Below are 14,751 nucleotides of genomic sequence, written 5' to 3'. Positions count from 1 at the left end.
ACTACAGGCATGCGCCACCATGCCTGGCTAATTTTTTCTATATATATTAGTTGGCCAGTTAATTTCTTTCTATTTATAGTTGAGACGGGGTCTCGCTCTTGTTCAGGCTGGTTTCAAACTCCTGACCTCGAGCAGCCTGCCCACCTCGGCCTCCCAGAGTGCTAGGATTACAGGCATGAGCCACCGCGCCCGGCCAGGTTGGTTCTTTTTAAGTGATTAATAAATGTTTATATATTATCCCTCAGATATTACTTGGTACAAATTATTTATTAAAGCTATTAATATATGAAGATGTTTAGGTAAAAAGTACCTTCACTAATTACTGTACCTAAGTCAGCCAGTCCATATTGTCAGTTATTCTTTAATAAATGATCCATATGAAATCAACTATTTTGAGGAATATGAATGTATATTCAGTTACAACTAGAAAAAAAGGTAATGAATAAAAGCCGTATTAAGAAACAGGAAGGTGGCCAGGCCCAGTGGCTTAACATGCTGGCAGGCCAAGGCGGATGGATCACTCAAGGTCAGAAGTTCAAAACCAGCCTGAGCACAAGAGTGAGACCCGGTCTCTTCTAAAAATAGAAATTAATTGGTCAACTAAAAATATATAGAAAAAATTAGCAGGGCATGGTGGCGCATGCCTATAGTCTCAGCTACTCGGGAGGCTGAGGCAGGAGGATCGCTTGAGTTCAAGGGTTTGAGGTTGCTGTGAGCTAGGCTGATGTCATGGCACTCTAGCCCAGGCAACAGAGTGACACTGTCTCAAAAAAAAAAAAAAAAAGAAAGAAACAGGAAGGCTTTGTTGTCAAACTATGCGGCTGCCAATATTTGAATTCTGTGACTCAAGAACAGAAATATAAGCAATGACAGTAATAATACTGTTGCTATTATATTTGATTTTAGATTTTAAAATAATAACACTTTTAAAACTAGATGCTGAAAGGCTGTCCTCAGATGGCAGAATATATAGGATCTTCAGATGTTTGGTCCAATAATGTACCCTAGGATTCTGCCAGGAATGTTGTTTCAAGAATGGTTAGCATTTGTACGTTACAGCTTTCCATTCATCTTCCTTCTCTATGTTTATAATATATCTCTATATTTATATTTTTCTTTTTGTGCATATAAAATAAATTTATCTATGTTTGGAACTACATCAAATTAAGAAATAAACTGAATTAATATTTAAAAATAAATGTATACAGGTTGAGCATACCTGACCTAATGTGACGGGTTGCAGTCAAAACGCAGGTGTACAACATAGTTTAAGAGTCCCCAAGGGAAAAAAGATTCCTCAGCCTACTTTTGCTGAGATACATCTCTTTTCTGTGCATTCCCAGATTCCCTTCCACCCCCATCACAAGCATGCCCACAAAGGGTAGTAAGACCACATGTGTGCAAGCCAGATGGTCCAGTGGCAGGTCTCCCACAATGCCCCACATGGAGCCACAAGATCTACATGCATTACTCGGCGTAAAGGTATTGTTGAAAATGTCAGAAAGGCCTGCAGGTACCTCTGGGGTAAAAGCAGTAAGAATAACAAAAAGCATTTATGTTTAGAGCACAGAAAATCAAGCTGTTGGAAAACCTGGACAGTAATGTTAAGTACGTGTAAGAAACATCTCACAGAAGAAGAGTGTGGTGTTGCAATGACCACTGTATATGACCTGCAGAAACAGAAGGATAAACTTTGTTGAAGTTCTGTACGGAAAGTGATGAACAGAAGTTAATGAAAAGTAGAAAAACAGTACATAAAGCAAAAATAAATAAATAAATAAATAAAGATCTCGATCATGTACTGAAAGAGCAGATGCATCAATGTCGTAGTGAACACATGCCACTTAATGGTATGCAGATCATGAAACAGATCTAGCACAATGAACTGAAAATTGAAGGGAACCATGAATGTTCAGGCTAGTTGCAGAAATTTAAGAAGGGATCTGTTATTACATTTTTAAAGATTTGTGGGGATAAAGCATCTGCTGTTCAAAGTAGCAGAGAAATTCTTTGACAGGTTTGCCAAGGTCATTGCTGATGAAAATCTGATGCCAGAACAAGTCTGTAATGCTGATGACACATCACTGTTATGGTGTTACTGCCCCAGGAAAATACTAACTGTAGCTGACGAGACAGCCCCTGCAAGAATTAAGGATGCCAAGGACAGAATAACTGTGCTGGTATGTGCTAATCCAGCAGTTATAACTAAGTGTAAACTTGATGTGATAGGCGAAAGCTTGTGTCCTCACTGTTTCCCAGGAATGATGAATTTCTTAGCAGTCCATTATACTAACAAAAAGGCATGAATCACCAGAGACATCTTTTCTGATTGGTTACGGCAAACATTTTGTGCCAGGGGCTCATGCTCACTGCAGGGAAGCTGGACTGGATGATGACTGCAAGATTTTGTTATTCCTTAACAACTGTTTTGCTCATTGTCTAGCTAAAATTCTCATCAAAAATCATGTTTATGCCATGTACTTTTCCTCAAATGTGACTTCATTAATCAGCCATTTGACCAGAGTATGCTTAGATCAATGAAGAGTAAATATAAAAAATGTTGAGTGTGGTGGCTCACACTTTTAATCCTAGCATTTTGGGAGGCTGAGGCGGGAGGATTGCTTGAGGCCAGGAGTTCGAGACTAGCGTGAGCAACACAGTGAGACCCCCTTCTCTGCAAAAAGTAGGGAAAAAAAAATTAGCTGAGGTGGTATTCACCTATAGTCCCAGCTACTTGGAGGCTGAGGTGGGAGGATCGCTTTAGCCGAGAAGTTTGAGGTTACTGTGAACTATGATGATGTCACTGCACTGTAGCCGGGGCAACAGAATGAGACCTTGTCTCAAAAAAAATTAAATAAAAACACTTTTTAAAACAGCATGCTAGCAGTATTGCACAGAGGTGTGGGTCTGGAAGGTTTTCAGAAGGAGTTTAGTATGAAGGATACCCTTTATGCTGTTGCCAGTGCTTCAGGCATTGACTAAAAACACAATTGTAGGTACCTGGCACAATCTCTGGCCTGTGACTCTGTTTCAGTGATGATGAACAAGGTGGTGACTTTGAAGGATTTTGTATGTCAAGTGAAAAATGATGTATGACCTCCTTACAAATGCAAAAAATATATCTTCCATCTCAACAAGGTAGAAGTAGATACTGACGTTTTTAACGTTGATAATGAGACTCCAGTTCATTCATTGACTGGATGCTGAGATAGCCGAAATGATTCTGAATCAAGGTGATTGAGATAATAGTGATGATGAAGATGACATGGTTAACACTGTGGAAAAGTGCCTGGGACCACATGATGAAATCGTGTCATTTTATAAAATCAGAGAGAAACTTCTAAGAAAAAAAAATGTTAGTGGAGCAGATGTCTCTGGAAGGAACATTTTAAAAAGTCATATAACAGAATGCCTCTTCATCCCGCTTCCTGGTCTCTCAACTGCTTTTGATGTTTCTTGTCACCCCTAAAAATAAAGTACAGTGTACAGTAGCCTTTTAATCAAAACACAGCATTCTAGGTAGAAACTGAAAACCTGTGTTGCTTGCTGCTGCTGTTTAACATCTGATACTGATACTCTGGTGATACTACTATGCTGCTTAGTTATCCTGAACACATTATTTTTTGTACCGTATTGCATGTCTTGTTTTTTACTGTTAAGTACTTATGTGTGCATAAGTGTAAGAAAATGATTACCTATCGAGGGCATATAAATTTAGAGTCAGGAATGATGCTGATGGCAAACAACCACAGATTACCCACATGAGTGGCTAAGATAGTGACACCTTTGTTTTCTGATGCTTCAGTGTACAAAAACTGTTTCATGCACAAAAATTTTAAAACTACATAAAGTTACCTTCAGGCTGTGTGTACAAGGTGTATATGAAACATAAGTGAAAGTATTTCATTATGCATATGCATATGTACAAAATCTGAAAAAAATTAAACATTGAAATACTTCTGGTTCCAAGCATTTCTGATAAAGAATACTCAACTTGTATGTCTATTTTATTCTGGGGAAAATGACTTCTTCAGAAGCCCATGGAGATAAGGATGACTTCAGAAGTATATAAACATTGGTGGTGATAATTAAGAGAATGAAATTAGCTAGAGACAGAATTCCATAATGAAAGATGTTCAGTAAAGTCTTTTTTAGTGAATATTTTGGCTGTATTTACATCATTGTTTATATTACTTCCAGAAAACAATTTTATTTTGAAAATATAGTTTTGTCTCTTCTTGTTTTTGTCTATTCATGAACTTCAAATTTAAAACATACAAACTTGCCCTTCAGGTACATATGCAAAAAAAAAAAAAAATAAAACATACAAACTGTATTGAAGTTAAACATTAGTTTTTCCATTTCTAACAATTTAAAAAATATGTTTGGATAGTAAATTTGTAATGGTAATAGGAATAAGCTTTTTTTTAATCTGTCACTTTTTGACATCATAAAAGGAAGAATAAAAATGATACTTTCTTTTATCAACCTAACATTGTAAGATGATGTTTCAGTTACATGTTGTCACAAAAATGCTGTATATGAAACAGTCACAAAACCTTAGTGACATATAACTGGAAACATTTATTGAACTCTGGAGTCTGGGGTTCAGCTGATCCAGGCTGAGCTTGCTCATGTAGTCAGCTGTGTGTTGGCTAGGCAGCTCTTCTGATTTTGGCTGGACTTGCTCTATGTCAGCTGAGTTGACTGCAGTGCATTGACCTAAGTAGGGGTAACTGGGACATCTACGCTCTGTTCCGTGGTTTTCATCTTCAGCGGGTTAGCTTGGGCCTGTTACGGTATGATAAAAGTGCACAAAGTAAGCAGACATAGTGGGGAACCTGCAGCCTTAAGGCCACATGTGGCCTTCTAGGTCCTTAAGTGCGGCCTTTGAATCCAAATTTTACAAAAATAAATTCTTCTATTGAAAGGATGCAGCAGAGAAAGGTGACACTTTTCTTATCCTCCTTTGTTCTTTAAAAAAGAACAGTCTTGAAATCAGAAGGCTGCATTTTCCTTGCCTGATTGGCAAAGGGCCTAGATATGTGGAGGGATGAAGAATCAGGGCCATTTACATTCTACATCAGATAGCATCAGTTTTCATCATGTTCATGACAATAGGTGGTTCATCAAGCACCTAATATATGCAAAACAGACATTTTTCTCATTTAATCTACATAGAGCATGATACCCTTTTTTGTTTATAAAGGAACAGAGGCTAGTATAATTAAATAATTCACAAATGTAATAGAACTGTTGATTTGAAACCAGGACTTTCTAACAAGTCTAAATTTTCCCCCTTAATTTTGTTCCCCTTATTTTGGGGAAAAATTGCATGTGTTTTATCATGTTTTCTGTACTGAATATCATTTTTACCTTCCCAGGATATTTTCCCTCCTTGTGTTAGTAGCATCTTGATTGTCCTTTAGGGAGCATTCTTGAATCCCATATGATTGGGATGAGGCTGACTTACTCCTAAGACTAGCCATTGGTCACTACTGTGTGTGAGTGGTTCAGGGATCAGCTCTAAGACTTTGGGTGGTGGAGTTCTTGGGAAAGAGATTTCTTTTCTCTGGGGTAGTTAGGCTAATAGCCTATAGGCAGGAAGCAGCCACCATGTGGGGAAAGCTTGCCAGTGAGTGAAGCTATATTGCCTCTATGTGACACAGGCAGAATGATAGATGAGAAAAGAAATATTTCTGTGTGCTCAGATCCAGCATGAAGGGAGCTCTAAAAAACCACCTTGATCCAATAACTGCACTTTTTATTGAAGCCCATTATGTTGGGTTTTTATCACTTGCAACGAAAAGTTTTGGTGTTTTTTTTTTAAGACAGAGTCTCACTCTGTTTCCCTGTCTAGAGTGCCGTGGCGTCAGCATAGCTCACTGCAACCTCAAACTCCTGGGCTCAAACAATCCTGCCTCAGCCTCCTTAGTAGCTGAGACTACAGGCACGCACTACCATGTCTGGCTAATTTTTTCTATGCATTTTTAGTTGGCCAATTAATTTCTTTCTATTTTGAGTAGAGATGGGGTCTCACTTTTGTTCAGGCTAGTCTCGAACTCCTGGCCTCAAGCAATCCTCCCGCCTTGGGCTCCTAGAGTGCTAGGATTACAGGTGTGAGCCACCACGCCTGGCTGAAAAGTTTTGACTAACGTGTTTTTAACACTTTTTTTCCTAGAAGGATTATACCTCTGTAAGGGGGACAGAAAAGAAATAGGTTATTACAGGTTCACAGCGTGAAAAAACCACAAATTCCCTGGCCTTTATAGAAATAGGGAAGGTTTATTTGCTTGGGATAATAATGTGTCAGTAAAGAATAGTAGGAAACACGTGGGAAGAATTTACTGAATTTAGTAAGCAGAAAAAATAGACTCACCACATCAAGGCATTCTCTTATTTTTTAGTGAATTCTTTAGTTACATACGAATACTAAGATACTAATATAGTTATATAGGTGTGTGCATCTGTATATATGTATACATATGGGACACATTTGGGTGTTGCAGAGTTCATTTTAATTTTGGTTATTTCCATTTCACAAACCATTTTAGACAAAGAGACAGTGTTGTAATTATTGATTATGATACCAGGTCAACCCACAAACATGATTTAAGTCAATTGAAGAATTTAAATAGTGTTTTATTGAAATAAAAGGAAAAGACATGCATTCCCAAAGCCACCCTTTGTACCTCTGTGTTACTTCAATATGTTGAAGTCTTCAGTTCTAGTATGCCATTTCCCCATGTTTTTCATCTGTTATTACATGTAATTTAATCTTCATAATAATCTTACTAGGTAGATGTTATTTTAATTTTACAGGTAGATAAACAGCAATGTGGTTGCTATTACAGATTTATGGTGTCCAAACTCAGCTGAATTCTTTTGTATATTCCAGGTAGTTCCCTGCAGTTTACTACAGTGGTTCTTTAGCAGCTATGATTAACTCCTACTCTTTCAGCTGGTGATCTTGTCACTTGTAGAACAATGAAAATCGAGGCTGTTTTGAAAGTGAATATTCCCCAACATCCTCCCTCTTATCCCTAGGACTATTAGGAAAATTTTAGAAAAATACCCACCTAAAGCACTGTTTCAATGTACCACTTGAACAATACCACTGATATATTTGTAAAAAATCCAAATTTGGGGCTCTACCCTAGATCTTGGTGAGGCATGGGAATCTGTTTTTAACAAATGTCTCAAGTCATTCTTGGGCACAGTGGTTAGAAAACCACAAGCATTTGAATAAGGTTATTTTAATCAGCATGCAGGACCCTCCAAGATACCTGATTCCAGCCTGCTTTAGTCTTACCTCTGTCTATATGTACTGTCCAGTCTCCACTCCCTAAACGCTCAAGTCCTCTAACCACAAAATATAGCACACTCTTTTTTACATGTTTCTTACCTCCCCTTTCTTTCTCTTGACTCTCTCTTCTGGTGTTTAAGACCCTTGAAGTCAGCAACCATATTATGTTTTTAATTGTATTTCAAGTACTTGGCAAAGTGATTGGCACATAGTGATTGCTCAGAAAATATTTGTAGAAAGGTAGAAAACAGAACTTTAAAATATTACAAAGTAAACGAGTAAAATTGAGTAAGAGGTAGTGTTCTATTAATTGTGACACAAGTTACTAGGAAAACACAATTAATATGAGAAAAAGGAACTGTACATTTTCAGATACAATTTGGGGGTACTTTATTTTGTGTGTGTGAGTCAGAGTCTCACTTTGTTGCCTGGGCTAGAGTGCCGTGGCATCAGCCTAGCTCACTGCAACCTCAAACTTCTGGGCTCAAGCAATCTTACTGCCTCAGCCTCCCAAGTAGCTGGGACTACAGGCATGCGCCACCATGCCCAGCTAATTTTTTCTATATATTTTTAGCTGTCCAAGTAATTTCTTTCTATTTATAGTATAGACAGGGTCTTGGTCGTGCTCAGGCCAGTCTCGAACTCCTGAGCTCAAATGCCGGCCTCAGCCTCCCAGAGTGCTAGGATTACAGGCATTAGCCACTGCGCCCGGCCTATATAGGGTCTTTAATATAATTAAGATGAAGTTATACTGGAGTAGGGTGGCCCCAAATCCAATAACAAGTATCTTATAAGAAGTGGGAAATTTGGATACAGACACAGAGGGAAGATGATGTCAGAGATTAAAGATACACTGCCACAAGCCAAGTAATGCTGAGGATTGCTGGCAACCACTAGAGACTAGGAAGAGGTAAGTAAAGATTCTTCCCTAGAGCCTTTGTAGGGAGCATGGCCCTGGCCATTACCTTGATTTCTGACTTCAAGCTTCCCAAATTGGAAGAGAGTGCATTTCTGTTATTTTTAGTCAGCTACTCAGTTTGCGGTAATAGGTTACATAGTCCTAGGAAGCTAATACCGTATTTGCTACATACTAAAATTTAATTTTTTATTTAGTCTACTCTTTTTTTTTTTTTTGAGACAGAGTCTCACTCTTGCCCTGGCCAGAGTGCCGTGGCATCAGCCTAGCTCACAGCAACCTCAAACTCCTGGGCTCAAGCAATCCTCCTGCCTCAGCCTCCGAGTAGCTGGGACTACAGGCATGCATCACCATGTCCAGCTAATTTTTTCTATATATTTTTAGTTGGCCAATTAATTTCTTTCTATTTTTAGTAGAGATGGGGTCTTGCTCTTGCTCAGCCTGGTTTTGAACTCCTGACCTTGAGTGATCCTCCTTCCTCGGCTTTCCAGAGTGCTAGGATTATAGGCGTGAGCCACCATGCTCCGCCTAGTCTCTACCCTTTTGAAATAAAATGCTGACCACGAATTTTCCCAGTAGATATCTTTTAAATTTTTTCTTCCCATAATAATGTGATGTTGTTTTGTGATTGATTGTCTTTATTGAACTCTACATTTTAGAGTCTGTAGTTACAGTTTAGCTGAAGCTTTGTTCCTAGTTGATGAACAACTAAACATTTCTTAACGTGTTTGAGTCCTGAATAGCACAGTTTTGTGTGAAAACCAAAAGTAGAAATAATTAAAGTGAAATGCGCATTGTAAATATGTGACAATAGCCTGAGTATAAAAGAGTATGTCTGGGACAACTGGCTATGGAGGTGGAAACAATTTGCATTTTGGTGAGACTAAGCAAAAACTTAAGTAGCTTGAACAGTATTTCTGGGTTCTTGTTCATTTTCTGCAAATTGAGTTGGATAACACTTTCAAGATTGGCTGAAATTAAAAAAAAATCTTATGAATATCCTAGTTTCTAACTTACAGGAAGTGGATATTTTTTATGTACTGTAATTCTTGCTCAAAACCTTTGTGGTGTGAAGATTCATGTTTGAGGAATTTAAGACTATTAGAAAAACAGATATCGGGGGAACTGATGTAAATTCTCTTAAGTATACATACTCCCCCCGCAAATTCACTAAAATGAAACAGGGACAGTAAGTTAAGAGAATGTCATATCTTAAATTAGTAATGATGAATGCAGTCCAATTTTTTTGTTTGTAAATGTTTTTGACAGTGATACTGTGGAAAAACAAGAACTGTTTTTCCTCCATTCTCATGCTACACAACAACAATCATCAACATCGAAGACTTTTGTGACCAAATGTGTGTGGGAGGGTTCCCCCACCAACAAGCAATCAGTCACTTCAGCAGCGAACACTAGCTGGGTGTGCTCTAATTCTATTCTGACATTATCTACCTAGAGATAGCCTAGAGGTTGTGGGCTCAGTCCCCAGGAATGCCCCCTACTTCACACACTAGTTGCAGGTCTGAGCTTTCAGAACTTTTGGCCTATCAGCTTCAAGTTGAAGTTCCTGTGACTCCCTCTTTGGGTTCAGTAATTTGCTAGAGCAGCTGACAGAACTCAGGGAAACACTTATGCTTAACAGTTTATTATAAAGGTTATTAACAAAGGATAGAAATGAGAAATGCATAGGGTGAGGTATGGGGGAAGGGCGTGGAACTTCCATATTCTCCTTGGGCACACACATGCCACCCTCCAGGAACCTCCAGGTGTTCAGCTATCAGGAAGCTCTACAAACCCAGTCTGTTTGGGTTTTATAGAGGCTTAATTATGTAGGCATGATTGATTAAACCATTGGCCATTGGTGATCAACTTCAACCCCTCTCCTTTCCCTAAAGGTTGGGGGAGTGAGGCTAAAAGTCCCAACTGTCTAATTGAGCTTTGTTCTTTCTGGTGACCAGCCCCCATCCTGAAGCTTCCTTGAGGCCACCAGACATCAATCAACTCATTAGCATACAAAAAGACAACTCTGAGGATTTTAGGAGTTCTATGCCAGGAAACAGTGTCGAGGACCAAATAACATTCCACAATATCTCAGGTACCTTTTTAAAAATTTAGTAATTGTTTTTCAATTTAAAAAGCCTGCAAAGAGGTCTTCTACCCTTGCCCCATCTACCCAGACACTGTCCTCTTGTAACCTTTTTTATTATGTATTCTTTCAGTGTTTCTTTAGAAAAATAAAAGCAGGAATTAATAATTTTTCTAATTTTATCCCTTTCTTACATGCAACGATAGCATATAAAATACCTTGTTTTGCAACTTGCTTTTTTCACTTAATATATCTTTCCATTTCAGTAGTGTTGTCTCATTCTTTTTCACCACTGTGTTGTATTCCATTGTGTTGGTGTACTGTAATATATTTAACTAGGTGGTTATTGGTGAACTGTGTATCCACTCTTTACTGATCTCTAACTGTGCAGCAGCGATAATATACCTAAGTTGTTTTGTATATGTGCTGGAATCTGTAGGATACATTCCCAGAAATGGGATTGCTGAGTTAAAGGGTAAAATGTATTTTTAATTTTGCTAGATATTGCCAAATTGCTTTGTACATGGTGATACGGTTTTTGTAGTCTTTCCACCATTGTAGAATAGTACCAATTAGGAGAATGTCTGTGTCCTCACAACTTTACCCATACAGTATTGTATGTGATCTTTGGATTTTTGCTGTAGGTAAATTCTCAGTATAGTTTTCATTAGCATTTGCTTTGTGAGTAAGGTTGAGCATCTTATTTTTAAGGACATTGCTGTTTATAGTTCATCTTGAAATGACTTCCTACAATGATGATTATGATACATTGCCAGTGATAAAAGTAGTAGTAGTGTTTTAACATTAACTGCCATGTGAGTTGTATTTAACTCACTCTAGTTTTGAGCATGGGGCCTTGTGAAGCATACTTAACTCACCCATCTCTTTACCTTGGGAGCCATGTGAACTATTTTTTCAAGTTGCATATATCTCATGCACAGAAAACAATAAAAAATAACAAATTTTTCATTAAATTCGAAGGGATCATTTTGTTTTTGAAGTTTTTATTCTGTTTTTGTAATAAAACACCACGACCCCAAGGGAAAAAAATTTTTTTTTCTGGTGTGACAGTCAGTGTGTTAATAGGGGAGGATTGTTTTAGAAAGACTGACTTCTGGACCCTCTTTTTCCATCTCATGAATTTTCTGATTTCTCTGAGAATCAGTTCTGAAAGTTCAGTTACATTGTTACTGCTTTCAGAAGCCTGAAGTATGTGATTGCCATAGCATCATCATCTAGGTTTTTCTGAGCTCCACCCTTTTCAAGAAAGCATAGACTGGTGTTTTACAGTCTCTTTAAATTGCTTCAAGGTATTGTAGAAAATTGTTCCAATTTTGCGCAAAGGCCTGGTCTTGTATTTACCTTGGGCATTTGGTAGAGTAGTCTTTATCTGGTTAGTATAATATTTCTGTAGATGTTTTACTTCATTTAGTGTGTTTTGCAAAATGCTAGATGTCTTCTTTCATGATGCTGTTTTTTGTCTCTAACCTGCCTATTGTATCTGTTCTTTTGGTATTTTATTCATTCTGTGTCAGCATTCTGTTTACTAAATGTTGGAGGAACTATTTTGAACTTTTTAGTCACTATATGTTTACATTCTGATCTGAAATCCCCATCCCTGAGCAGTTATGTTTCTACAGCTAATGTTGCCATTAAATACTATCTTGGTTTGTGAACATTATTGCTTAATTTCTTTAGCTTCAATATCTTAGAAACTACGGGGAAGCAAGAAATACACAAAAGAGATTAAAGGGAGCACTAATTAATGTGCCCAACCAAGAAAGGACTGGTAGGTAGAGGAATAAGGATAGAAGCTAAGGCCAGGCGCGGTGGCTCATGCCTGTAATCCTAGCACTCTGGGAGGCTGAGGCGGGCGGATTGCTCAAGGTCAGGAGTTCGAAACCAGCCTGAGCAAGAGCGAGATACTGTCTCTACTATAAATAGAAAGAAATTAATTGGCCAACTAATATATATAGAAAAAATTAGCCAGGCATGGTGGCGCATGCCTGTAGTCCCAGCTACTTGGGAGGCTAAGGCAGAAGGATCGCTTGAGCCCAGGAATTTGAGGTTGCTGTGAGCTAGGCTGACGCCCCGGCACTTACTCTAGCCTGGGCAACAAAGCTAGACTCTGTCTCAAAAAAAAAAAAAAAAAAAAAAGGATAGAAGCTAAAAACATAGAGGACAATCCTGTATTCTGAGAGCCAGACTGACAAGGAAGTAGATACTCAGTGACTCATAGATACTAACCTAAAATGTTCTCTGGCAACTAAAGGTATATTGGCTTTTAGTGGATTTTTCAAACTAGGAGAAATCCTTGTTTGCTTTGGGGACAATCTTTGTTTAGATGGCTTGGTTGAATTGCGTTTTTAATTTATTCATTGAGCCAGACGTTTTGTGAGCATCTATACTAGCTACCAAGCACTATGCAGGGATACAGTAATATGCAAAGCAGACTCTGTTCGGACTCACATGACACTTAACAGGAGAAACAGGGACATTAATCACATGAGGAAATAGATAAGAGCTCTGAAAAACATTGTTCTCTGTGTGTCTGTACAGTCATGCATCTCATAACAACATTTTGGGCAACAGTGGACAACATACATGATGGTGATACCCCATAATATTATAATACTGTATTTTTGTTGCACCTTTTCTATGTTTAGGTTATGTTTAGATGCTCAAATACATAGCATTGTGTAACATTTGCCTGCAGTAGTCAGTACAGTAACATGATGTACAGATTTGTAGCCTAGGAGCAATTGGCTATGTACCATATAGCCTACGTGTGTGGTAGGCTGTTGCCATCTAGGTTTGTATAAGTATACCCTGATTTTCACACAGTGACGAAATTGCCTAAGGACACGTTTCTCAGAATTCATCCCCATGGTTAATCAGTGCATGGCTATAATTGTGTGTGTGTGGGGGGGGGTTGGGATTACAATAATAGAAAATGAGAAAAATTTCTGAGAAAAAATTTTAATTTGAGAGGTGAAAGATTAGTAGGAGTCAGCTAATTAGGGAAAGAGGGAGGGCAAAGGTGGATGGTGGAGAGGATTTTTTAGACAGGGTATCAGCATATATTTTTAGAAGACAGAAAAATTAGACCTTGGTGTCCCACTTGGGATTCTGGTTTATATAAAAATTTATATTTCCTTTTCACCACTTGGTGTGCTTAAATATGCTTTTAAAAGGCTCAGTTTTGGCTGTGGAATATTCTTTGGTTTTTCACAAAACTAGGGAAACTGATATATGTGAGAATTGGGCAGGGGACACTGGATGAGTATATTACTAAAATGTTATGGGAAGAGAAGATATAATTGTACTTAGACTCTGGATATTTCTGTAGATGTATAGCTTTACAGTCACTCCCATTGGTGAAGCATAAATGCATTCTTCAGCAGGCACTCTGTCAGTTCCTACCCTTTCTTTCCAAGATCAAATAGGAATGATTTTTTTTAACTCCCTTTTTAAAATTGAAATATAATTAAAATATGATTAGTTAAAATGTCTTAAGTTATGACAGTTGTATTCACCCCTGTGACTTGCACCCAAAACAAGACATTGGTCATTTCTAGCTTCATAGAAAGTTTGCTAATCCCCTTTTCCAGCCGCTCCCCCACTGTCACAATAACTGATTCCTATTGCTATAAATTAGTTTTGCCTGCTTCTGGATTTACATAAAAGGAATTATATAGCATGTACTGTTCTGTTCTGTTCTTTTGCTAGCAAATAGATTAGTGTCTCGCACACAGTGGGTGTTCAAGAAGAAGTACTTGGTAGGCAGATATTTATTTATTTATTTATTTATTTATTTATTTATTTATTTATTTATTTATTTATTTATTTATTTATTTATTTTAAGAGACAGAGTCTCTTTCTGTGGCCCAGGCTAGAGTGCCATGGCGTCAGCCTAACTCACAGCAACCTCAAACTCCTGGGCTCAAGCAATCCTACTGCCTCAGCCTCCTGAGTAGCTGGGACTACAGGCATGTGCGACCATGGACGGCTACTTTTTCTATATATTTTTAGTTGTCCAGCTAATTTCTATTTTTAGTAGAGATGGATTCTCGATATTGCTCAGGCTGGTCTCGAACTCCTGAGCTCAAGCAATCCTCCTGCCTTGGCCTCCCAGAGTGCTAGGATTACAGGTATGAGTCACCACGCCCAGCCAAGATAAATTTTTAAATAAATATAAATTAGTGTTTCAGTTCTTAAGCAGATAATCTGGTGATTCTGGTCTGTAAGCTTCATGAGGATATAGACTTATCTATACTACTCATCATTAATCTTCAGCTGTGAATGGTGGGGCTCATTTAAATCTAGGCAGGATGTAACTCCAGAGCCTTAACTCCTAACCATAAAGTTTAACTACTACTATGAGAGGCTGAGGCAGGAGGATTGCTTGAGCCCAGAAGTTTGAGGTTGCTGTGAGCTTAGGTT

General features: G+C 38.1%; 1 protein-coding gene across 7 annotated transcripts in view; it reads left to right on the top strand.

Moving 5' to 3' along the window:
• LCOR (ligand dependent nuclear receptor corepressor) overlaps nucleotides 1-14,751 on the top strand; it is a 135,075-nt gene that overhangs the window by 13,048 nt on the left and 107,276 nt on the right. For 3 of the 7 annotated variants that reach the window (XM_020280606.2, XM_012767351.2, XM_076009900.1), the window contains exon 3: nucleotides 10,181-10,317. The exons of the other annotated variants lie outside the window; for them this stretch is intronic. In XM_020280606.2, coding sequence (XP_020136195.1) covers nucleotides 10,269-10,317 — 49 coding nt within the window. In that variant the 5' untranslated portion in view covers nucleotides 10,181-10,268. The remainder of the gene's footprint in view (nucleotides 1-10,180; nucleotides 10,318-14,751) is intronic. 7 annotated transcript variants of the gene reach the window in all.

This window comes from Microcebus murinus, chromosome 14 (genome assembly GCF_040939455.1).
Source record: "Microcebus murinus isolate Inina chromosome 14, M.murinus_Inina_mat1.0, whole genome shotgun sequence".
In the NCBI taxonomy this organism is placed as follows: domain Eukaryota; kingdom Metazoa; phylum Chordata; class Mammalia; order Primates; family Cheirogaleidae; genus Microcebus; species Microcebus murinus.
Note: the sequence above shows the minus strand (reverse complement) of the source record. Positions and strands in the feature narration are given on the sequence as shown.